Below are 27,255 nucleotides of genomic sequence, written 5' to 3'. Positions count from 1 at the left end.
TTAACAGCTACTCCTACCTCTATGCAGGAGCCATTGGGAGGTTAAGGGTCTTGAAAATACTTAGGAGTCTTGGCCCAATAGTTCCCGGGCATGCTATCAGGGAGCCCACTACATGACCATGTAAAACAATCTACTCAGAAAAGCAAGAATTATAGGCCCATGGGATAAAACAACAATGATAACATCACGTGATTGTGGTCTACCTATGTAACAATGCCCCTATGTTAACCACAACCAAGACATTCATGGGAAGCCAAAAACCAACAATAGTTTAACTTTCAAAATAATAACACTCAGCTTCAAAAATTACTGAAGTGGGATACGTGGTGAAGGCATCCCAGGCTTCATAAATCTGAGTGGGTGTTGTCTTTGATGTAATCATGTTAACTGCTTGTGAGTTTGCCAAAGGACACATCTGTTCAAGTTCTAATAATTATCCAGCCTCCCAAAACATTGGTAAAATTAGTTTGAAACGAGAGATCAATACATCAAAAAAAAATCCCAACTCTGATTATGAAGTAAAGAACAATTCAATGAAAGAGCATCAGATTTTTCTTCACAAAAGGTTGAAGACAAACACTTCTTAAATAACAAGCAAAGGGTTAGACTCGATTAGATGAGGAATGGGAAGCTAAGCACCAAAAATGGCCAGAGTTCTAGGGGCTGCTATGGAAGTTCAGACCACAGAAGACAAAGTAAAAGAAAGAATTCAGATAAAACTTCTTGATATAACCAGGTTAAGAATCCTGATTAGAAGTAGCCTACACTCCCTGAGTGTAAACAGAGATGTCACTTGAGCATGTGACTCTTGATCTCAGCTCAGGTCTTGATCTCAGGGTTGTGAGTTCAAGTCCCGCACTGGGCTCCACAATGAGTGTGGAGCCTACTTAAAAAAAAAAAGAAGAAGAAGAAGAAGAAAAAGTAGCCTACACTCACGAACCTCAATTTAGACAGAGAATTACCACCACACTCCTATCCTAAGCTGAGCAAGCTGAAGTCTACTTGGTAACAGTGTCCCCTACATTTGCTGATGTGGCACAAAGTTGAAGTCTAATCTATCTTCAGCACCTGAGGTAATTTCTGGCTTCACTCAAAACTGCTGTTTTGAGGATTCACTTTGAAAGGGGGCAAAACAGTGAAAAAAGAGAAAAAGCACAAAAATCACCCTTTCAGAGAGATGGCACATCTATTGGGAACCACAGGGAGAGTAGCGGACACTTAAAATTTACTCTCTCTAGAAAAAGAGTTTGTTAATTAAACCTAATAGATCCACCTGATATGACCAGAGCACACATATCACATCATCCCTTAAAGGGATTTCCTTTTGTAAACTTTATTAATGTTATTATTACTGCTATTAATTCTTATTAATATTAAATGGTTAGCTTTATACATCAAAATTCATTTAAAATCAGCTATTTATAACAACAAAGGGATAGACCATAAGCCAATTTCCCCCATAGATGTAGAATTCCTAACTATCAAAATGAGATTTTAACCTTTCAAGCCTAGAGATAAGTTTATATTTATGTTCCAGTCCAAAACTAATGAATATCAGAAATTCATGGCCCATCAAAGTGCTTTCAGCCACAAGAGAGAGCTTGTGGTACCTGACAAGATGGGGAAGCTACTTCCCCCCTTTTATAATTCAGACAGCTGGTTTTTTACTTTAAAAAAATTAAACAGAAGGATCAGTAAACCCCAGAGTTAATCATGCCATGCCTTTAAAACCAGAAGGCACATATATAATGTCTTCCAAGGATTCATGAAGAAAAGAAAGAGCCACATAATTTCACTGTAGATTTTTACAGGAGTGATTTGTGTTTTTCCCCTAATTGTATTTTAACTCTTCAGAAAGATAGCAGGTATGTTTGTTATCTATAGTTACTCACTTAATTAAAAGACATGACTAACAAGACGACCTCACACTGGACTCCTGCCAGCAGTAGGTAACAGAGTTTACTATTTTAAAAACAAAACCAACCAACAGCATCACAATCTTATTAATCTTCAGAGAGATCAATTTAGCATCCAAGAAGATTGTGTCACAAGCGGTAACACGACCTCACCCACTCCCCAGGCCCTGGGGTGACAGAGGAGCCAAAAGAAGCACATGTCGAGCAGAGTGATCTCTTGCCCATAATCTCAGCATGGGAATCCGCCTCTGGAGGGGAAGATACAGAGGCTTTGTATGCCCACATCACTGTCGGGTTAAGAAGGGCTGGCTACAGCCTAAAATAATGCCACCCTCCTCCCATCCCCCCGATTCTTAGTCACTTGAATCATGTGCTGGCTGGAGGAGAGTAAAGAGAGTGACAGAGAGACACACACAGTACCTGTTGTTGAGAATTGTAGTCAAAAAGTCCCACAGTTGCTGCTGCTGAGTCCACAGGTACCTGCGTGCCTGAATAATCAAACTGAAGAGGCTCCATGCCCACATGTTCCATGGGGTCCAAGGGGACACTCTGGGACTCCATGTTGGAGAAATCCTCCACAGGCTTGGCACCATTGGTGCTGGTCAGCTGGGCTAAGCCCTCAGAACCATTCTGGTTTGGACCCAGAAGATCCACTTCATTAGCAGAGTTCTGGCAATTACCAGGGGTACGGCTAAACAGAGAAAGTAAAGGGCATTAAACCTTATTTTGAGCGGGGAGGGACACTACAGCAACCCAAGTTTAAGGACGATGTCCTTGAACATAGTTTATCATCAACAGTACTTAAAACTATTTCTACAAAACAACCAAAGGCACTTTACGGGGCTTACATGTTATAGCCTATAAAACAACTCTTCTATTGCTTGCCTTCCCACCACAACCCACCCTGTAAATTCACATTAACTAGTATTAATTTACAATTCCTTTAACCAAAGGGCCCAGATTTGAGGAACAATGAACGAACTGGAAAACACTGCCTGTGGCAACCATGAAAACAAGATTCCCAAAATGCAGGTGGTAAATTACGCCGCCCCCGCCCCCCCCCCGCCCCCCGCCCCAAGTAACACCTACTCTTTAAGCAGAGAGCCAATGGAAAAAGTAGTTTCTAGGGGGAAATTCCATATATGAGAATGATTCTATTTTTAAAAAAAATTTTTTATAGGTGAAAAAAATTTTAAGTATTATCTTGGTACTACTGGTCAGTGCTAAACCTGTCTCCCTTTTCCCCTTCTAAGAAACCAGAAGCAAACCATTACAAAACAGTACAAAATAAATTCATTATCTAGGATATGCCCCTGCTGAGGAGACAGCTCTAAGAATTAAAAGTAGTGTGAGAGTATCATTTATCATCCAAACTAGGATATTCCTAAGAGCAAAAAAGAGGCACTATGAATAAATATCCTAGGACACGGCAGAAACGAGTACTGTCTCGGGTGACCGGGGATATAGGATCACCCTATGTAAAAGGACTGCAGGACAGTATAATTCCAAATCAGACTAATATAGAACACTGTTACATTCTAGTAAGGGGAGCATAGCCTGTGGCTACATTCCGTGCCCTTCAGCCCTTTAAGCTGGTACAAGTTAAAGCTACTGCCATATTCCCTCTCACACACCTGCCCTACCATCTCCACCCAGCCAGAAGTCAACTACTACCAGACCCTACTACAGGCTGCCTGAGGTTCAGGATGGAAAGGCTATCTACTTCATCTGAAAGACCTTAGGTAAGTGGTTATTACTCTGTGCCTCAAATTTCCTCCAAAGACTGTAATTCTTTATACTCACAAGATTAACATAGTAAATTAGGAATACTAAACAACTGAATGTTGTTCTGCATACAATGATCCAAAATGAATTTTAATTTTGGCTTTGGTAGGTATCAGGATCAGAAATAGATGTGTGTGTGTTTAGACACACATATATTAGCTTTAGACTAACATTAAAATTATTCAAAATTAAATTCTCTATCTGTATATCACTGACCAAGGATTTTTACCTTTTTAGAATTATATACCATCACTAAAGGTTACCTACATAAATGAGGAATATTGCCAAGTGTAGAAGACAAATATGCAACATCATCTGAATAGTGTGTATATTAAATTATAGGGTAAAACCTGCAAATCAGTCATGACCAGAGATGGAATGAGAGGCATCCATGGAAGGGAGACGACTAAGAACAAGTCATATAAGCTGCATCTCTGGTTCTTCAAACTGAGGAAAATGATACTGACCCACCTACCTCCCAGGGAGTTTAGGAGTCTCAAATAAAATAATGCGTAAGTTCTCAACTGTTTCTCTCCACACCAACATGCCAGAGAGAGGGGACACGCTTCCATTAGTGACCATGGTTACTCCCAAGCTAGTGATTTGGGAGAAATTTAGGGAAAATCCCAAGGCACCCATCCCAGGTGACTTTGATATTTGAGAACCACTGAAATGATATTTATAGAATCATTCTGCAAATAATAGAGCCCTTTGCAAATGCAAAAGTCTATTGTTTTGGGAAAGCACCAGGCATTGACGGCTCTTAGAAGTTCTACCTTACCAGTAAACTTACAGTCTTTGTGGTATGGCCTGCACTGGACCCAATTCTTAAAAAGGACAGGTAAGGAAGGAAAAAAAACCTAAAATCCAAATAAAACTAAATCAAAACAAAAACCCATAGCCCCCATTCAAAAGTCAGAAGTGTAAAACATACAAACCTAAAATCTTTGACGTCTGTGTCAATCCCATTCTGCACTGGCAAACCATTGGTCTTGTCCATCACATCACCCTCCTCCTTCAAATCTCCTAGCTTATCTCCATCAAACGCACCCTTGTTCTTCTTGTCACCTTTGTCGTTTTCATCACTGTCTGCATCCCTTGGGCCCTGTTTAAAAAATAGCTTCAGCTTCACTAATCATCATCAACTAACAATAGCGGGCAACCACTGTGGACACGAGACTACACTAGATGCTAATTAAAACAGGGTAGTGTCCATGCCCTTTCAAGACATTACAATCTAATTAACAGACAACACAGAGGCAGGAACACTGCAGAAAGTCTTGCCAAATGGGGGAGACAGACATACAATTATGTTACAGAGTTTAGGACAGTCTTACCATACCCAAATGTCCCACCATCCCATTTTTTCCTTTCTACCCGAAGCCCAGCCACAACTTTACATCTCTTGGTCCCACTTCTCTACTTCCAAATCTAACACTATTCAATAGCACAACTCCTAGTAAGCTCCAGGTATGGCAGCTAACAGTATAGCTGGAAAGTGGTAAGCTTACAAAAAGAATTCCCTACTTCGCCATTGCCTGTGTAAACTCTCTTACTTCTGAGTACTGAGCTAAGTGTGGTCTGACATCATTCCAATTCAATTACCCTCCACTTTACCTTGGGACACATGCCCTGCCAATTTGTACCACCTACCATCACCCCAGCTCCGCTCTCCGTCTCAAGGCTTACTGCATCAATAATTCACCGATCATCCTTCACTTTAATTTTGTTCTAATCCTTCAGAACACGTTAAATCTGTGAAATTCTTTCAAGAGTACTCTAAGTGCTTATCTGTTGTTTTTCACTCTGAGCCTGCCCCATGCCAGATTATTTTGAGACTACAGGGAAGCCCCTTCAGCTGGATCGCTGATGCAGCGGACTTCATCTCTGAAAGACTAGACCTAAAGAATTATTTTGGTGCCAAGCACACCGATGCTTTCTCTTCTAAGGAAATGAAGTCTGTCCCCTCTTAGCAATATCCTAAATTAAGAACCCGACATATAAAGCAAATGTGCCTTGATTTCCAAAAGGAAAAGAAGATTTGGTAGAGTGACTTGACACGGGTCAGAGATCTTGGCAGAATCCTACCAAATGGTAAGTAACCTTTGCTTTTATAAAACTGGAGAGGGGCAACCTTGCTTGTCTTCCCCACTGACTTCTGGACCAAATTAAAGCTCCCGGCAAAAGGCAAGAACCAGAGAGAAAAAGATGAGAGCTACTTCACAACATTTCCAGTCACCACAACCAAATTTCACTGGGGCAGGAGAGGATCAGTAATGGATGCTGGAGCAGCAGACACTGGGTTGTGAATAGGCAGGCCCGGGAATGGGCAGTTCCTGGAGATCTCTGGCCCAAAAAGAGTAACTCATGAATCTTGACATTCTTAGAGCTTTCACCTGCCAGTTCAGAGCCCATTTTACTTTCAAAATCATTCTCTGTCAAGACACAGAAAAAGACTTCATGGCTAATGTGAACCAAGGACCACGTACAAGAAGGAACAAAGAAAGGATACACAACTTCATTTCATGCGGCATCAAGAGGGTAAACTACAGTTTTGGCAGCCACTGAGATGTGACTTTCACAGTAGAATCTTCAAAGTGTAAGACTGTTACTGGTTCAAGAGGAGTGAATGACAGCCAATTAAGCACCACAGTGAGATCCAAAAGCAGAGATGGAAATATGATAGGATTCTAAAGACAGAAAGATCTTTAAAAACGTCCAGAAACAATACCTCCCTCCTACTGCAAAGGTAAAACTGACAAAAACCATGTATTCATTTTCATATCCCCAGCACTAAATACAGCGCTTGGCAGAAGTTCAAAAACTATGACAAAGTAAACTGAAATGACCAAAAAATCCTGAAAAACTGAACCACTAAAATTAGAAGGATCCTCCCATTGTCTTTATCATAGGAGTCCAGGAAGTAGTGACACGGTCTAGATAACAAACAACTCTGCCTGCATTAGCCACTATTAATGTCAGTAACAAAAGTATTAATTAGAAGGATCATCCCACTAACACACCTAAGTAATCCTCCATAAATCTACAAGTCGCTGGCTCAGAAGGAGCAGTCCAGCTCCAATTTCTCATCAGCACTTGCAAAGGTCTACCAGCAAAAATAGGAAGGAAATGGGATAAAGAAGCAGTAGGAAGTGTCACCAACAAGCAAGAAAGCTGGTGACGGGGGAGAGTCACTCGCCAAATCAACACTCTGCAGTATCTCTCCTCAGTGACCCTTTAAAAGGAGGCCTAACAGAGACAGCTCGGCCTGTCTCTGAAAACAGTCCCTGATACTTAACTTTCTTAATTATACTGCCAAGGGCTAGATTTTCAAAGGAATCCCTAGAATGGGCTGTTTTTCACCAATATTGTACAGTCTATTCATATAAAATATAGCTACCTGGTTTTCTGCTCTGCGTAGGCTATAAATTCCTCAGAATAGTAGGTTCCTTCTATTTGAAGGCGGGGGGCCCAAGGGAGACTTCCATTCCTTGATCTGGATGGTCACTGGGTATATTCATTTTGTAGAAACGCATGCAGATGAACATTTATGACTTAAACACTTTTCAGCACACAGGTCATATTTCAGTAAAAAGTTTACTTAAGAGAAAAAATTTCAGGAATTCAATAATAGCCCTAAATAAAAATGGTTGACAAGTCTGATTTTTAAGGATACCAAAAGCACAGTGGGAAGACTTTTTGTCAAAAGTCTGCCAGTAAAAGAGAACACAGGGTTCAAGATCATGAAAATGGTCTCTTAGAAATGTGAACACCCTAGAGAGAGAAGAACAGGGGTAGAAATGGGCTGGTACATTATGGGATTTTTATAAATATTTTTAATATTTAAGATAAGGGTAGGTATTCACAGCTATGTGGTCTTAAAGAAAGAACTAATCCAGATTGCACAGAATCTACACTCCATCTCAACTGCAGATACATACTGGCAGAGGACTTTGGGACAGGTCATGAAATCCGAGTCTGAGTTCTCTCATCTATGCACAGGGGTAATTTTGTGATGGTATTTCTTCTGTAACATTATCCATGATATCAAGATTAAAACTCTTAAATGGCCCAATTAAGTGGTTTAACTCTAATAGAAGTATACAGCCAATCTGGCCCTCCAAAGGACACTCATTTTCACAGTGTAGTGGCTGTATGGTTAGTGTTGAACATCACAATCTTTTTAAAATTTACAAGTGTCTGGGCTCGCACCCAGAGATTCTGATTTAATTGGTCTGCAAAAGCTCCCACAAGTGTTATAAAAAGCTTCCCCTCCAGCAATTCTAATAAGCACTCACAAATGAGAACCACTGTAATTAAGTCCAACATAAGCATCATAAAGGCAGGGTTTTTGTTGGGCTTTTTTGTCACATATTCCCTAGTATGTAATAGTACTGAAAAAAGTCTATTAGCTAAATAAAAGAAAAAACAAAGAAGGATTAATAGCATCTTTTTATTGTGGGCTTCCTTTAAATGAATGTTAACCCAAACCTGTAGTACTCACATATAAGCTTCAATGAGTGCTCAAAACACACATAGCCAAGCCCAATTAAAATCTCAAGAGTGGGGCCAAGAACGGTTCTGAGAGGTCCCCTGTGTACACAGAGGCGCAAGACTAAGTTCCACTGCGAGATACCAAAGAACTGAGAGAAGAGCAGACAGAGAGAAGAACCTTCTATTGTGGAGATTAGAGTCCATCCATTTAGGGATCAGCTTCCTCAAAGGCCTCACATAACAGGAGGAATATTTCAGAGAGTATCTATTAATTCTGAATGAGTCAGAGAAATGAGAATTTAATTTCTCCTCTTACTGCAGTGATCTTACCCGCAGAGCTCCATGGAACAAGTCATATTCGATAAGATTAGTAATTTTCCTCCCTTCTTTCTAAAAAGGAATATTTTGCATATTTGAAATTAGAATGAAGTTTGAATCCAGGCCCTACCACTTCCCTTCTAAGCCTCATTTTTCGCAGCTATAAACTCATAGGGACAACACTATCTACACCTCAAAGGACTGTTTCAAGGATTCAATAAGGCAATTCATAAAAGTGCAATTCTTTTTAAAAAAAAATTCTTAAAAGTACTTTATTCCATTTTCACATTTTTCCCTACTGCCTTTTTCAGATACATCCACCTTTCAATCTCCCAAAGCCTCAAAATTGCTAGTTACCTTATGTCTCTCCCCTTGGAAAAAAAACTTACAGCTCTGATCATCAGACCCTTTGTACCACTGATTTTCAGGAGATATGTGTGCAGAACTGAGCCACCACCAACTACATTTCATCAAATCATCAATTAATAACAATACCATCATTTTATGAAATGCTGACAATTAAACTATGATATACTACCATCTGAAAGATGCATCCCAATTTCAAAATGAACAAAGTGGGGAAGTGTATACTTTAGAAACAGTGGAACACAGAATATCCCAGGCACTGTGTACACGATCACCTAATTCCTGGTGTACAGAAAGGTAAGAAGAGTGGTCCCCTCTGCTGTGGTAACCACCAGATCCAGAAGGGGGGAAAAAACAAAAAAATGTATCTTGACCATGCGGAATGGTATGTTATGACAGAGATGAAAACAAAACAAGTTTTCCAAAACTTGATTGGTGCTTTTTTAATTTTTTATCTAGTCAGTACTTAAAAGCTTGACAGGGCAAAGTAGAGCATGTAGAATTCTTGTTCAAGGGAAGTTCAAATCTGAAGTGGCTCTACCCTGTAGATGAAGTTTCTGAATGTGATCCATGGCCTCCTGGTAATTTAATCTTCCAAGAAAATTATGTATTTTTCAAACTTCAGTGTGCATGCAAATCACCCGAGGCTCCTGGCAATATACAGGTTTTGATTCAATAGATCTGGGGTTGAGTCAGAGATTCTAAACTGATAATATATAATAAGCTCCCATGCAGTGATAATGTTATTGGCCCATGGACTTTGTGGAGCAAGATTCTGTAAGGTTTACAAAGCATTTTCATATACAGAGCACCTGGGTGGCTCAGTCAGTTGAGCGTCTGCCTTCGGCTCAGGTCATGATCTCAGGGTCCTGGGATTGAGCCCCATATCGGGCTCCCTGCTCAGCGGTGAGTCTGCTTCTCCCTCTCCCTCTGTGATCCCTCTCGCTCTCACTCTCTCTCAAATAAATAAATAAAAATCTTAAAAAAAAAAAAGGGCATTGTCATATATATTACACATCCATATAAATTAGGGTTTTTAATTACTCCATTTCACAGATGAGAAAACTACGGTCAGTTGAAATTCAAACCCCTGACTTCTAACTGCATTACACTGCACACAGTTTTTAAACAAAATCAATTAAGTAGCACTGGTTACCTAAAACAAATGCAGTGAGAAAAACAGTTATCAAGTTTTGTGACCCAAATGAATTGCTAGGAGTGTGTATGCCTCTTCCAGGTCAGAAAGCAGCCAGTCTCTATACAAGTAGAAAGGCCTGCCAAAGGTATTTTTTTCTAAAAATCTTTCCTATGCAAGGTTAAGGTGATCTTCACCTAAAATTGAAGCTTAAGTGGTCTTCTCATTTCCCTAGGCACCATAAACCTTCTCAGAAAGGTAGAAATTATGATCCACTCTTCTGACTGGCTAGACTTCAATCTATTTGAAGATCGACTGGTATTCCAAAAGGCAAACAGCAGCGTCCTTCGATGGTATATTTCACTCAGTGGCCTCACAATACAGTAGTCACATGTGGTTTTGTAACCACTCTGAACCATGCTTTATTGGGGGGGGGGCACGGAGGGGAGGCTGTCTTATTCCAGGAATAAATAAAATAAAGGATAGAAAAGAAAACTTTAGAATTGACAGACTCTGACTTAATTGGTATTCTGAGTTTTCCTATTATTCTGAAAACTGCTACCCTGAAGTTTTGGATTCATATGTAGAAAAGTACCAAAATCTTACAGTGGGTGCTAAGAACAAAATATTGCTCTAGGATTCTTATTGTCAGCTTGAAAGTAATCTCATCACAGAAGCCAAAAGTACTCAACTGAATCCATTTGCATGATCAAAATGAACTTAAGAAAGCTCAGGAAAGCTAGACAAAGAGTTAAATACCTTCATTCAAGCTGTAACCAAGAAACAACCTTACCGAAAGTGGAAATCACTGTAGAAGGAGTAGATTTAGTTCTAAACCACCTCTAACTGAAAAGTTATTAGTCAGAGTCTGGATTACCTGTTGTCAGTATCCAAGAACGGCCCCTAAAGCGCTTGCTTTGAGATCTACATTTATTACACCATCAGAGATGATGTTTTCAGCTCTTGGAATTAAAATGGAGCCTTTCCATGGTTTACTGGACGTACAGCCACCCAAAGTAAAAATACCTGAGTGCTCTGACCCATAAACAATCAATTGCCACTCTTAGAACAATTATCTACAAAGCAGCACATATTCTCTCTTCCCTGGCCTCTGAACTTTCAATGACAGACTGGATTTTTTTTTTAAAAAAAAAAGGAGGTTCACCTTTTCCAAGAAGATGCATGCATACCATGACCACCAACAAGTGATTCAGGTTTCCATGACCAGAACTTTGGTCAAATGTCATCCTAACCAACAGGCAGAGCAAAGCCAGGCCATAAAGCTGATAAAGTAGTTCACTGATCCTCAGGCCTCCAACCACCAGAAGATTGGATATGCAATGTGGTAGCCTGATGTCACCAATCAGTCCTCCTGGATCACCCTTTAGATGCAACTCAAGTGAAAATACACAACAGTATCTCATACCCACAATCTGCCTTCCGAGAAGTTGGAACACAGATTTAGAGAAGTTTCATTTATCTTCATGCAAACCTCAGAAGCCCAGTAAATTATCTGATTGGGAGAGTTCAATTTTCTGACCTCTTAATTTTCTGAGATCTTAAACTCCTCTAGTGACAATACTGTACAAAAGCTAAAAATTACCAGTCTCTCAGGACAACTAAGGATGAAAGCCACCTTTACAAAATCAAATACAAGACAATGAATGCAGAAGCTAATGCTCTGTCATAAGATTAACCGCCAAAGTGATTGCTTAAAAGAGAGAAGCAGGCAAAAATAATAATTCAGTCCCAGTGTTTTATCTTTCTCCTAATTCCAATTATTTTTCTGCCTGCTTACAAACTTTACAGTAACCCAGGCATGTGCCTCTTGGCTAATACCCAAGGATTAGAAACACATCACACGCATGACACAGAATTCATGGGAAGTGTCATACAGGTTTCAACTCACCACACCGACCACTTACCTACACACAATACTGACTTTTCTCCCATAGTAAATAACTAGAAGTTATACACAGAAATCAGCAGGCAGTACTTCCTCTAAGAAATCTGCGCTCATGAGATGGGGAAAGTGTGAGGACAGAAGAAGAGGTGAACAGGGGATATGGTGAAAGAAGAGGAGTAACACCATCCTTCCCATGGGACAACAAGGAAATGATCATTTTGCCCAAATCCATTCCTCACATCCACAGGGTAGATCTTATTGTTCCCAAGCAGTCTCTTGGGAAGGTTCAAATAAGAAGGCTTTTCCTAGCTGATCACAAGCCACTAAACCTGACCTATGTCTTTGCAGTGTCAAAAGACCCAGAAGCAATCAGGTCAGCTTTGGAATGACTGGTACTCAAGACTCAAGACAAAAGCCCCAGTTCAGTCCCTTGATCCTCCTAAGGGTCATTATAAAACAAAAAGATCCTTTTCTGGCTAAATTCCTCACACCAAATTTCTAGGTGTGAAGCTGGGAGAAATCCAAAACACCCTCTTAGAGAAGTTAATCTTTTCTGGTTTTCCTGCGCAATCAAAAGTTCCAGCCACATGGCAAATGTCAATGGCAGCCGAAGCATCATCTTTGGCATGCCTAGAAGAAAGCTAACTCCATGTGGATTCTGGTTACCTTAAACTTCACCTGTTCTCCTCATGCCAACCAAGTCAACATTCATTTAATGTCCACTAACATATGAAGGAATTGTACTTGACACTTGAGGAAGTTGTACCAAGAATGAACTCCTGTTACTCTAAAGAAGTTTCAGGCGGAATGAGGAAAACAGGAACAAGCCTCTGATACCTAGCAACAAACAGACACAGGACGATAAAAATACTGACAACAAATGCTCTAAGGTAACATAAGATAGTTATGGAGGCAAAATGATTAATATGATTTGGGGGAAAGAAGGCCTTTTATATGACTGCCAACAAAAAGGATTAGCTGAAAAAGACTTCACAGAGAAAGGACTTTGAAAAGGTACAAAGCAAGCCAAGTCAGGAGGAAAGGAGGGAAGACAGATTCAGGCTGCCTCTCATGACCTTCCTGGCTACCACATGGAATACAAAACCAGGCACAGACCACAAAATGAGGAAGACTCAAATGGAAATGCATCGTAAGACTTCACATCTATAGAGAGCTAATGACAAAGAAGCAGTTTTGAGAAAGAAAGCCTATCAAAGATGCTTGAGGAAGACTGTTTAAGACTTATAAGGGAAAAGGCTATGGACAGACAAGCTGCTTTGGCAGCACAACTGAGCATCGGAGAGTTCAAATGGTGATGAATAAAAAAAAAATAAAAATAAACCCCTGCAGGTCTGGAATTAACAGAACTTCGAATTTCCTAACAGGCAAGGTGTAAGAGGCAAAGCTATTCAAAGAGGGCTAAAGACCATACCATAATTAAACAAAGCGAAACAAGAATGATCCTACATACCCATACACTTTAAGGATTATTGGGAACTGGCAAATCACTGCTCTCAGATCTATTCCCTATTGACACCCCAGCTTTGGCTTTCTTATTTTAATTCCTTCTCTTTTTATGTTTTTTGTTTTAAACTAAAAATGTCTTCTGATAGACCAATGAACTGAGAACTAGATTTCAGTTCTACCTCACATTATCAATGTATCCCCCCAAAAACATCATGTCTTTGTTTTTTAAAAAGTTCAGTTTGCATCTCCTACTGTGTTTGCTGGCATCTAATTGAAATAAAAGTGTTTTTAAAATACACTGTTACTTAGTGCTGTGAATATCTAAGGAAACTAAACAGGCATGTTTTGCTTTAGGGGGGTAAAAAAAGAGAGATATAGGAACAAGTTCCTCGAGCCAACTTACAAATCCTCCTTTTCTTAGACAGGAATCGCCCGGGGATGAGCTCAACACATACTCCACCATGCTAACGCCTAGTCCCCCACTCTCCGACCGTGGGGACAGTACAGAATTGACCTCACTGTTCACATGGAAACTCTGACCAGGTCTTCTCTGCACCATGATTGGCTGGGAAACTGAATGATCTACAAAAAAGATACACAAGCATGATACAGTGCAGCCAGAGGCTCAAACAAATTATGAGTGATGTCTCATGGATAAACCAATGACTGGGAATCAGGAAGCCTGCCATGGTCAGGTGAGCCAAAACCTCCTATTGTGTTTTTCCCTAAGTATAAAATTCTACATAAACTAAGGAAAACGGAACACACTCCTCATATATCCAGACAGCAGAGCAATACAGCAGTTCACATAACTGGTTTATCTAGCTATAGTGGATAAACTGTTTACCCCTTTCAAGTAGCAGAATTTCTTATTAATATATTTTATTGGTAATATTACTAAAACAAAATGTGATGTTACTGCCCTTTTTAAAACCAACAACATAATTTGATATTTTCTGATGACTCACTGTCATCTGAGGTTCCATTTTTACATTGTGCTGTAACACAGCACAGCAGCTTCTAGGTTTTCGGTCTCCTTCCTCCCTAGCCTCGGTTCGTTCTTTCTGCTGTCAGTGTGTGCCTCTACAGGTTCTCCCCACCCCTCTTCAGGGTTAGTCTGTCAGAAGAGCATCTGTGCCCAGTGACTTCATTTGGCCCCAACCACATTTACAAATAGATCATCCCATACACAGTACACAGGGGAGCAAGGGGAGGAAAAAGAAACATGAACTTCAAATGGCAGGCATGGATTTTCTAATTCCAAGTATGCTGACAGCAGTACAGAACAAGAAGTTATAGCTGAAATTATGGTCATTTCAAATAAGACCACTCCCCTGTGGCTAACACTTCAATAAAATATTGAAGATTTGATTTTGTGTTAATTATGTTTTAATAAATTACATCATATAAGCTCCTTCACGGCAATTATACTACAGGACAGGACATTGCTTGACATGCTTATGTCACTGATGTGAAATTCATGACTTGCCAATTGCTGAGGAAAGGAGCTCTAAGACAGGCATAAATCACAGTACAGATGCTAGATCTAGATTACCTGATGTTCCCCAGGCACTGTCTCGCCATTGATCACCCAGGAATATTCCTTTTGGTCCATCTTTGCTGGATTCATCTGTTTCCCAAAACTTTTTACCTGGCAAGAGCTGCTGCAAATTAAAAATAATAGACGCTTTTAAAGAATTCATAAAGGATGAAAGTACAGCAGTCAACACTTTCTTTTAGACAAGGGTACTGCAGATGCTCACGTCCCTGAAGGTCTTTAATCACGGTGTTCTGACTAGACAGATTGTGCTCAGAGCACTACTCTGCATTTGGTAAAAGTCACAGAGAGGCCTAAGGCAAGGAGGGGCCACAGATCAACCCACCACAATAGAGGCTCGGCTTAAATATCTAGAATCATTCACTTATCTATGCCAAGATTTTTACGGGGGGTGGGGGAGGAAAGGGAGTAATATTAGACCCATTAGCTAAAGGCTTGCTAAGAAGACTCCTTTTGAAAAAGAAAGTACCTACAACTACTAAAACACTACTTCTGCCTTCATGGGTACTAACTGGCCATACAAAGTTACTCAAGCTGGGGCATGAACTCAGACCCCAGCTACGGAATGCTAGAGGCAAAACTCACCTCCTTCACACACACAGATTGTGTTAACCAAAAACACTTTCATTACCAGAAAGAAAAAACAAACAGAAAGCTTCCCAACCACAACATTAACCTATTGCAAGATTTTGGAAAGACAGAAGAGCTATTTCCCCATTACTGGAAGGGAAATAAAATCTCTTAACCTCAATTAATTTTAACAAAACTTAGTAATACCATTAAAGTGACTTCACATAACATTCCATGCTTCATAGAAATGTACACACCACTGGCCCTAAACCAATATGAGAACTTTAAACGAGCTATGACCAAAGAAATGCAAAGTACCCTTCAAGTAAAACCCAGTACAGTGTGCACAAGACCAAAGCATTAGTGACCACCAGGGTTACAAAGTGAAATTCCACTACACTTCCATCATTCTTCATTCCAGTCATCAGCTTTACTCACTAAAATGTCCCCCTCATTGCTTCTAAGTATGTTTTCATTTCAGCTACTACCAGACAAGAAATTCAGAAACTTTGAAACCATACTTAGTAACTGCTTGTGAGCATAAAAGAAGGCACCTGGAGAGCTGAATTTCTCAGAGGAACGGAATCAAAAACCAGAAAGCAAAGCATTTGCTCTCCTCCTTGACAGTAAAGGTTTACCTTTCCAACTTATACCCCAATGATAAGGGGGGAATAACTCAACTTTGCCCTCACGAAAATCACATCTTGGCTTTCCAAATCTGAATCGTGGGTTTCTCAGCATAATTTCAATCTAGCTCTATAAATCTATCTGGTAGGCCTGGGTTACAACCTGCTCAAAGCAGTGTCCCACACACTTTTCTCTTCAGCCCCTAATTTGTTATTTTCTAATCCAGTAAGATCATGACGAAAGACACATTCTGGTCTGACATTTAGTAAACATAGGTTTACTTGAAGATGAGCAGTTATAAGCAGTCAATTCCCAGGGTGCCTCTTGGATTCATTCTCTGAGGGAAACAAGGACAGAGCTGGTCTGTGAACTTGAGGGGATGAGGGCCAGGGGTAGGGAGAAAGGTGGGAGTGAGGGACAGCTAAGCAGTGGGGTCAGGAAGCAGCAGGGTCAGGAAGCAAAGGCCTAGACAACTTTGATGTGTCCTAGGACAAATTGCTGAACTGCCCCGAGCCTCATTCTCTCTGTACTGACGAAAGAAGTAATTTTCAGTTTGTGATGATTAGAGATATTGTTGATGAGTGCCTAGCATGATGCCCACCACATAGTAGGTTCTCAATAAATGTATTCAGTGGCATCATACCAATGCAAAATAGCTGTAAATCACAGAAGGGACACTGAAAATTAATGTGAATTACTCAAGCACAATTCAAGAATTCTTGTTTTTAAACTTCTTTTTCTTCTTTTAGTCTCAAAAATGCCTTCTCACAAGATTACAAATATTTCCCTATTGGTTGTATCTTTTCCAACTAAAATTGTGATTTTTCTCCTGTATTTTGTAGGGAGTGTGAATAAACAGGACCAACTTCTCCTTTGTGTATAAGAAAGAATGTCGGCAGAAGGGACACCTCACTTGTTGATGAATTTTCATATAATAATGGATAGTCTCCATATAATAATGAAAAGAGAGCAAAGGAGATCAAAATACGTTCAATATGGCACTCATCTCTCTCCACACAAATTTGGAAATCTTTACTGAAAGCTCAAGGAAAAGCCTCTTCAAGTACTAGCCTCCATATGCAAATACAGTCTGTCTATAATTTGTCAAACTGCTTACTGGCTGAAGCAGCAGCCCTTGAACTCAAGGCTTCAAAAATGACTTCTAGAGCCTTGTCATAACATGCAAAGCCAGCAAAAGCAGGTGAACATGTAAGCAAGGCTGCTTCTGGGCCAAATTCTCTCAAAAGGAAACAACAGCACAACAAACATGTAGAAAGGTGCTAAAAGGTGAAGATTCTACTTCAAAGTAGTAACCGATGCAACAAGTCTCAAAGGAATAAACACCAAAAACCTCAAGACCCTAGTCAGATACTAAAAGGCAACCCTATCTCCCACTATTAACCATCAGTATAAATGTAAATCCTACACAGAGGCTAGAAGCAGCCCCAAAAGTACTAGAACTCCACATGCTTTGGCAAAGTAGTAGTGAGGCGGTCCCATTAACTATTATCAATGAAAACAGCTTGGACTGAAGGGGCAAGTGTATAAGAGATAAAGAAAAAGGAGATGGGAGGAAGGTGCTATCATGACAATTCTGGAAAGGAGGAAGGTGGAACCTATGGGTTCCAAGAGTGCTCTGCGAATGGGAAGAAAATTTAAATACCAACACGAGGGACATGGGCAAAGACAGAAGCAAACTTAGCAAAGCTCTTCCGAGTCTCTGGATCTTTCACAGAACCTAGCATTTCTCACTTTCCTCTAAAACATACCCATCTCCACCCCTCACTTGTGTGGTAAGCAGCATCAGAAAGGACTCCTGCCTCCTGGTCCTCACGCCCTTACGTGATCCCCTTCCCTTTACGTGAGCTGGACCTCGTGACTTGCTCCTAAGGAGTAACACATGGTAGGAGTGATGGCACGTCACTTTCAAGATTACCTTACAAAAAACTACCTACCTGTCTTGTTTCTTTCTCTTGCCCTCTTGCTCTCGTCTCTCTTGCCCTCTTGCTTGCTCACTTTAATAAAGCTCGCTGCTATGTTGTGACCTGCCCTACAGAGAGACTCACATGGCAAAAAACCAAGAAAGGTCATGGGACATCAATTCATTAAGAACTGAGGCCCTCCGTCCAGCAACCTGTGAGGAACTTAATCCTGACATCAACCTTGTGAGTGAGGTGGGAAGCAGACCCTTCCCCAGCTGAACTCTGAGATCACTGCAGCCCCAGCTGGAATCCTGAGTGCAGCTTGTGAGGGACCCTGAAACGGGATCTTTCAAAGCCATGACTGGGTTGCTGACCTACAGAAACTATGAGGTATAAACAACTCTGTTGTTTTAAGCCACTAAATTTTGAGGTGATCTGCTAGGTAGCAACAGGAACTAATACAGTTATAAATATATTTGAATGGGTTGTTTTGATAGTCTACACAGTTCTTTACAAGTTTGTTTTTAAGAAGCATGTTTCATTCCATTTCGAGTATCTAAAATCCAAGTGCTTTTGAATTTGGAAAAAATTACATGCTTTCTATTTCATGTTCTCCCCTACTTTGTCTTATAGCCCTTCTGTATTAAAAAATGTATTAACTTATGCAAAATTAGATCGGCTTAGACATATTAAGCTTACCAAGAACTAGTAGCAATCACATATCCAAGTCAACTAAAGACATTAACTGTTCAAATCTGATCAGAGTAAAAGAAGCTGTATCTATTGAGTTATAAAATAAAACTAAGTGATGATGAGTATCCAATTGTTATTTCAAATTCAACAGCAACCCTCTGGAGGTAACATCTCTACAGTACTGGCTAAAACATACTTGTTCTCCAACCCACTGGCATCAACGCTGGGAGTTGCCAAACCTTCACTCAAGCCCCACCTAATCAAATTTAAATCCAACTATTATATTATATTCCTGCTTACCCCATCAAGAACTTGGAAATAAAAATTGTTCTCTGACAGGACAAAAAAGAACAGATCACAGCAGAGGTTTACAAAATTTACTTTAAAGAACGATTAAGCAATAAGAGGATTAAAAGATTTGACAATTCCAAAGGAAGATAACTGGAATTAGGAAGGAGTCCAACAAAAGCAAAAGAGACCCAGGGAGTCAGATATAAGTAGTACGACCCAGTTGGCATATTTAGGGAGAGGGCATATGATGCACAAACAAGCCTATCCTTATAAAAGCAATTAATGAATCAAGCTACATAGTAGCTTGATTACACTAGCCACTAAAAACATCCAAGTAACTTCCCAGGCTCAGACTCTGCTTAGCAAGCAAACTTCTTATGAGAACTTGGCTTCCTCCTATAGCCAAGCATGCTGATCACTGAACACAATTACCCTGTCCACTTGAGAGTTATTATTTCTCCTTATAAATTAGTAAACTGCATTTTGGTTTTCATACAGAATTCTCTTGTGGTTCTCCTTAGTGTAGGTCAATCCCATAATCTAATACCTCTGAATTAGTGATGGAAATCCCTTTCAAGACCTACAAACTGAGAACCAGGATTTGGGAAGTCCCAGCATCCTCCTCAGCCATACAACAGACCTCGTACTCTTCCCTGTCTTGTCCCATTAAATGGGATTCCTAGCTGCCCCAAACCCCCAAAAGTGTCAGTTCTCAAATCTTTGGGAAAAAAAACCACACACTGTTTATCCCAGTTTGAACCACAGGTTTATAAAAGAAAAAGACTTATAGAAAGTAAAGAAATCAGTAAGCTTATTCATGAGGCTTCTGGAGAACAAGAGAGAAATCAAGTACTAGTTTACAAGCAATGTCAGCCACTTGGAAAACCTCTAAATTTTGTTTGGAAACACCTTTTCTCTTTCATCATCTAACAAGAAAGAGACAATACCCAAAGCCGCACTTGCACAATCAATTATAACATTAGCCCCCACAAACAGCCCTTTAAACAGACGTGGAGACAATAAAGGTCTTATTTTAAGAAATAATATAGTAGTAAAACACACGCCAGTGCTCTGAAACCATTTTTAAAGACCAACCTGGTTTTAATTTAACCCCTCTTGGCTTCAGTTTTCTCACCTATAAAATGAACTGTAGTGAACATTAAATGAGATCTGTGTAAAAAAGCAATACAATGTTGAGCCTTGAACAACCACTCAAAAAATCAGCTGCTACCATGATTTAAGAACACTACTAATGACTAGTCAATGAAATGCTCCTAGGTACTCAGCTAGCAGATGTGAGCACAGCATCACCAGCCCACTTCAGTGTAAATCCCATAAAATTAAGAGCTCTAACAAAAGAGCCATGATTACAGCTTTGCAGAAACAAAGAGGCAAGATGATTATTAAGGACTGGAATTGTCTGACCACACAGTCACTAATATTTGCACAGGAAAGTATCAGTGAGGTTTCCTGATGTTCTCAACACTAAATGCACACTCCAACAAGTACTCTGTACTCAAGAGGAATAAAATACCAGGTAACTGCTTACACACTCAACAGAGGCTGCATAGAGCTGTCTCTCAGAGCAGAAATTAGGCTTCTAAAGGAGTACTATTCACAGGGATGCATGCTACAGCCCTGCAGGCACGATCAGGTTTGATCATGTTACCTGGCAATGCAAACTTCCAACACAAGCTCAGTTTCATCACTGGAATGTAACCAATGCAGGAGTCAAATACCTGGTATTTTAGCCAGGTAGTAAGATACAGTCCCCTCCCAAATTTCTTAATCTCTTAGTACATATTCTCATTACATTCTCATTGCATTAAAATAGAATTTGACATCAACTCAAAGAAAGGACCACTCAGAACTGACTGAAATAAAGTATAGTTGGTAACCACTGACAGTCACATGTTCTAGGCAGAGTTCTGATGTGTGACAATTGTATAATTTTCAGAAATCCCTTCTCAAAAGCTTAATGCCCTAGGGATTTACCTAATCCCACCCCCCATGCCATAAAGGGTTGTTGTGATATCAAGTGAGACAGTACACAAAGTGCTTTCATAAATACTACGAACTACACTCATTAAGTCATTAAAACAGCTTTAACAAGAAACAGTTTAAATATAAAAGTATACATCAACATACTTTACAAGACTTTTTTTAAAAAAGGTACATCCATTCACTGTTAGGACAATTCTTTGGGAAAGGGTTCAGAAAATAAATACATCAAGAGTCACATTCGTTCCTGAGAATTTATCTCAACAACAGCAAAAAGACAATTCAAAAGGAAAAAAAACCTCTACATTCAAAGCCTAAGAGCAAAAACGTTGGGAGCAAGCTAAATGTTCACCAAGGTAGCTGTGGTACAACAATGGAAGCTCACCCAAAAGAGCCATGACGACTATATGTACTGTTTACAAAAAAATACTAACTTTTAAAAAAGTAAAATACAAAATTGCATGTGTAAAGACTACTTCTCCTTGTGTACCCTTCCCTTTTGGATCAAGACCGTAAAGAAAAATAAAAACTGAAATAGGTGTTTATTGGTGTGGTGGGATTATGAATGATTTGCTACAAAATATAATATACTTTTATGATTTAGAACTGACTTTCTACAAATAAAAATTGAGATTATAGTGGTATGGAATTCACTACAAATACGGCATTTTCTCTTAAGCACTCTTCACTTCAACCTAATTTCACAGTAACAAAAGTTAGTCGCAATTTTAAGGAGAGAGCTCACCATATGGTTCAAGTATTTCTAAGCAAGCAGATAATAACATCTAATCCACTCTGAAAACTGTAGCTTACATAAGGAGTGTTGAATGTGTTCAATGGTTTAATCACAAGCCAGTTATTTTTTTAATTAAAAATAAATATAGGGGTGCCTGGGTGGCTCAGTCGGTTAAGCATCTGCCTTCAGCTCAGGTCATGATCCCAGGGTCCTGGGATGGAGCCCCACATTGGGCTCCCTGCTCAGCGGGGAGTCTGCTTCTCCCTCTCCCTCTGCCCCTCTGCACCTCCCCCCCCCCACCAGTCGTGCTCTCTCTCTCGCTCACTCTCTCTCAAATAAGTAAATAAAATCTTTAAAAAAAAAAAAAAAAAAAAGTAAATTTTCTCTTTCAGTTTCACTTAAGGAATAGGATCTTCTCAATTCAAACTTCCTGTTTATGTATCTACTAATTAAGGAAGTGCCCTGCATTCTTTTTAATCAGTTAGGCAATTCTTATATGTAAAGATTATTTTTAAATGTTAAAACATTTTTGCCCTCGGGGTGCCTGGGTGGCTCAGTTGGTTAAGCGGCTGCCTTCGGCTCAGGTCATGATCCCAGGGTCCTGGAATCGAGCCCCACATCGGGCTCCCTGCTCAGCGGGGAGCCTGCTTCTCCCTCTCCCTCTGCCTGCCTCTCTGCGTACTTGTTCTATCTCTCTGTCAAATAAATAAATAAAATCTTTAAAAAAAAAAAAAAAAAAACATTTTTGCCCTCTCCATTACGTTCAAATCAAAAAAAAAAAAAAAAAAAAAAACCTAAGAATCAATATTTGGTATAATTTTTTCACATTTTTCTACCAGGCAGATTCAGAACCTGGCACCTAGTAATTATTGCTTAAGCTGTTCATCTAGGTGTCAAGATGCTCACTACTGAAAACAAATTTCCACATTAATGTTCTCTTAAGTAAATATGTCTTGTGGTTAAAATTTAATGGACTCCTTTTAAAAAAAGAAAAGTTTAATATTTTGCATAATCATAATTATGTGGTATATAAAATTAACAGGTTTTTTGAAAAATATTTTCCAGCTATCAAGCACTTTTCCTAAGCACGGTCAATAGCTACATCTAACATCCTTTAGAAACACTCCCACCCCTAAGGATGAAATGACATAAATCACTCAGGCCTGGCCAATATGAGGTAAAATTTGACCTTCTCTCTCACATCTGGAAAACCACTACTGCTTTTCTGGCTACTGAAAAATTTCAAGAGTTTCAGCATCTGAAATACTGATGTCAAAAAGTAAAGTATGACTTGAACAGGCCCTGAAATGCACAGCCTGTAGGAGCCACTACTAGAAATTAGAAATAAAAGTAGTAAAATACACACTTCACCCAAAGAGAAAACTAAAAAAAAAAACCTATCAGGAGTCAAAGTGATGTAGCTCTAAGGCTTTCATTTTAAGAGAAGCATACAGTGCTTCAGACTGTTAAACTTCACCACCTACTTCAGATGAAGAAAGGAACACTACACTGGCAACAGGACTGGTCAGGACTGCCATAGAGGAGGGGGAGAGTTCAGAGCGAGAAGAGTGGGAAGGACTCTCCACAAAGAGCAAAGACAGAAAGAAAGAAAAGCAGGTGGGACACATGCCCACCAAGAGGAAAGGAGTCTGGACAGCAGGACAGGGAAGCAGTAAGGAGAGGTAGAAAAGGCACTTAGTCCAGTGACCAGTGAGGCTTCGTGGGTCACCAAAGCACTGGGCTCTTAATCCAACAGGCAGCAACGGGAAGTAACATCATAAAAATTAAGTTCAGAAAATTAATCTGACACTCCTCCATAAAATGGGGTGAGGGCAACTTAAATGGATGCTGAGAAGCTAAGCAAAGAGGTCACTGCAGTAACTAGGCATGAAACAGTAAGAGAGGGGACCTGTGGTAATGGGGCAAGGAAGGTATAAATGGCTACTTTGATGCCTCTCTCAGCTTTCAAAGCATTAAAAAAAAAAAAAACTGGGGTGCCTGGGTGGCTCAGTCAGTTAAGGGTCTGCTCAGGTCACAATCCTAGGGTCCTGGGATTGAGTCCCACATATGCAGCCTCCCTGCTCAACAGGGAGTCTGCTTCTCCTTCTCCCTCTGCCCCTCCCCCCACAACTCATGTTCTTTCTTGCATGCTCTGCTCTCTCTCAAATAAATAAATAAAAATAAAATAATAAAAAAACAAAACTATGTAATTTCAAAAATGAGGATTCGCAGCCCACTATGCTGATCAAGAATGATGTAAGTATGCATAAGCAAGTCTATCACTGAAATTCTTTTAACCAGGAATCTACTCTGTAGAGTCAACTGAGTGCAAAGTCTAGATGAAAACAGGACCCCAGTATATACAAACATGGTATTCCGAGTTTAAGTTCACAAGTTAAAGTTTTTAGAATGCCCTGAAGATCCATGGTGGGTTGCTGGGGAACAGTTATGAGCAAAAAGACCAATTAAGTAGACATAAGAATTTGGTAAATCTAAAATTTTAGGACAACCACAGGTTAGACAGAATTGCAGTCAGTTCAACTGATGACTGAACTCCACAGTGCACCCTTCAAAGGAGCACAGCAGTTCTTGACCACACAGAGAACACAATCACTGTGAATGACTTCATGAGGGAAATGAAACACACACAAAACACTGGTCACACTTACATAAAAAAATTCAGAGATACCATTAGCACCTCAATCTCCATGTTCTTTTGTGATAAATTACCCTGGGGCAAGCTCCAAACCAAGCTGCACACCTTTTCACCAATCCAATGAAAGTAAAATTCTGTATACCTTCCCCGTTCAAATTATTGGAACAGGGCCAAGAGAGACTTCTTTTCTCTGCTCTCTTGTAAAACTTGATAGACTGACAGTAAAATATGTTCAGAAAATGAAGAAATGCCAGGGTGAACTAGGCTTTTCTGCAGGACAAAGAACAGATGTAAGGGAACAGAGGACTATGTTACCTTGGCTACCTATAGGTAGCTATCTATAGGTTACCTACAGATAAGGTCGTTTGTTTTCGTACATGTATAAACTATACGGTTTGACCTATAACATAACCACATTCATATGTTACACTAGGTCTAGACTTAATCATTATATAAGTGATTCCTGCAGTAGCACGTAAGAGCCCAATGTGCAAAAGATAAGCCTCCAGATCACTTAGGAAACCTGTAAAGTTCATGAATAAAACCATGAAAACATCCAGATTTGCTTCATGACCTACCCACCTCATATCCGCAAAGCAGGAAACAGCTCAACTAAGAGAAGAGAGAGTCCTTTGCCTCAAGATGGGAGAAAATACTTAAACCCACCCACACACCCAGTCAGCCTCCGGGCATTTTTAATTATTAAATTTGACAAGACAAAGATCTCAGTGTACCAGATATGGATAAGTTCCCTTTTCATGCACTCCAGGAGATGAAAATTTCATAGATATAACTACTATGTATACCAGGAAGACTGATACAGAAAATTACTTCCTCTACATGCTTTCCTATAATGAGAATCACAGACTGCATTAATCAATCAAGAGACAACGGATTAATTGGTTAATTCTGGTTCCTCATCAGCAAAATAATAGTGGAAGAGAGAATTACACACAATACTGTTTAATACACACTTGAACAAGAAATATAACAACAAAATAATTCCTCTTTTCTAACACTATTATGTCTGGTTGTGTATATATAATGAGGGTATTTCCATGTCTCAGCAGATGGCCCAGAGAAAGTGTCCCATTGATCTAGTTACAACTATATTAAACAAAAGATCCTCTATAATAAATCCCTTATGTCAGATTCAACTTGGATGGTAACAGCATTGCTGACTTACTATTCATCTTATGTACTCGTCTTAGCAAAAGTAATAATCAAATAGTTTGAAAATGTAAAAATATGCAGAGAAGGGTGAATGAATAGAGGCTTTTCAGTTTTGTTAGTTCTTCATCTTCCCCTTCACAACCCCATATCCCTCGGGATGGAAAAGTAATCTGAATAAAGAATACAGGCAATAAATATTTACTGAATTGAACTAAGGTCCCTTAAAGGGAGGGCAATATCAACTTCTGGAATAAAAGAGAAAAAGAGGAATCCATGCTTAGAAAAAAAGTATGTGTGTAAGATTCGTTCAACACCATATATTAGGCAGCCAAGGTTTACAAAGTATGTTATTGGCTGAAGCCCCTGCCCTCAACAAACTTATGTGCAAGGAAATAGAAAACATTTACACAAATCACTACATATAAAATAAACTAGGGCCATAAGAATGACACAAATAACTTGCTACTTGAATTCCTCTCCATAGCTTTCTGGTTGGTTAGAGGAAGAAAGATTTTATAGAGGAGCTGTTCACTCTAGTTAGATTTTAAATAATGGGTAGACTCTGGACATGCAGAAATAAATAACAGAAAAACCCAAGATTTGGAGTGACAAAGATGTCAGTTCAACCTCTCTAATCCCTTTTTGCCTGGTCTATTAAAGGACATCATAACACTGCAGGACCCCTGTGAAAACTATAATGTATATAAAGTGGTTAGCAGAGCACCTGGAAAATCATATATGCTCAATATATTGCAGCTATTATTATTCCTGAACCTAACAAAATAGAACTTGGGAGTCAAATCCACATCTTGAATACTCATGACCTTAGCTGGAGTCACTTGACCTTGGTACTCATTTTCCTCATGTAAAAACCATGGTACAAATATCTCCCAAAAATCTGTTGGGACATTCACATAGGCAATGAAATCAATGCCAAAGTATCTTAAAAAGTGTTAATGCATTATTGTAGTTCTTTAGTTGGCTTACCCTCAAATAAAGCGTAGGGATGTGGATGAAAAGAATGAACACATTAGCTAAAGGAGGATAAAAGGGGAGAAATTTAATGAAGAGAGACTAAGTATGTGGATAAGTTATATCCTGCTGCAAAAGAACATGTTTTCCTGCATTCAAACATTGCAAGACAGCTCAACATATACAATGGTAGGTCTGTCTAGTCATCCCAATATAGGATAGAAGGCAGATATTGGAATGAGTGGGGTTCCAAACAGGTCTCAAAGTGACGAGACAGAATTAAGAACCAGGTTCCAAACGTCAGATGCATCCACATTCTCAAAGTTAGAAGACACTTTCTTCTATCTTGTTCTTCAAAATGCACAATCCCAAAACTATTATGGATCCCAGGAACTTCCCCAAACAATATTCTTTAAAAGGTCCCTTCATCTCTAACACACAGTCACTAATCTAATACAAGAAAGTTATGAACTAAGATCTCATTCCTCCAGATCACCTGGTCTGGCTAGCTATGTTTTCTCTGAAGTAAACATTACAATAGCAAGATGCCAAAAATGCCAAACAACCAAATGGTATCAATACAAAGTTCAAGGAACTAGGCAGATTTACCATTCCTGTCCATACTCAAAGGTACATTTTGAGGAAAAAAGGATTCATTACACTGGTCAG

The 27,255-nt window shown here is 39.6% G+C and overlaps 1 protein-coding gene across 19 annotated transcripts in view; it reads right to left on the bottom strand.

Annotated features, from left to right (window-relative positions):
• The window catches only part of PUM1 (pumilio RNA binding family member 1), a 137,327-nt gene that overhangs the window by 54,564 nt on the left and 55,508 nt on the right, over nt 1–27,255 (bottom strand). For 12 of the 19 annotated variants that reach the window (XR_013448292.1, XR_013448294.1, XR_013448293.1 and 9 more), the window contains exons 4-7: nt 14,943–15,051; nt 13,791–13,969; nt 4,640–4,806; nt 2,337–2,607 (exon numbers count right to left, since the gene is read on the bottom strand). The exons of 4 other annotated variants lie outside the window; for them this stretch is intronic. Coding sequence is in view for 12 of the 15 variants with exons in the window: in XM_078073510.1 (XP_077929636.1) it covers nt 2,337–2,607; nt 4,640–4,806; nt 13,791–13,969; nt 14,943–15,051 (726 nt within the window). In the remaining 3 variants the exon portion in view is untranslated. The remainder of the gene's footprint in view (nt 1–2,336; nt 2,608–4,639; nt 4,807–13,790; nt 13,970–14,942; nt 15,052–27,255) is intronic. 3 more of the 19 variants (XM_078073511.1, XM_078073512.1, XM_078073501.1) reach the window with 2 other exon arrangements.

This window comes from Halichoerus grypus, chromosome 5, assembly GCF_964656455.1.
Source record: "Halichoerus grypus chromosome 5, mHalGry1.hap1.1, whole genome shotgun sequence".
Taxonomy (NCBI): domain Eukaryota; kingdom Metazoa; phylum Chordata; class Mammalia; order Carnivora; family Phocidae; genus Halichoerus; species Halichoerus grypus.
The sequence above is the reverse complement of the archived record's forward strand: the minus strand, read 5'-3'. Positions and strand labels throughout refer to the sequence as shown.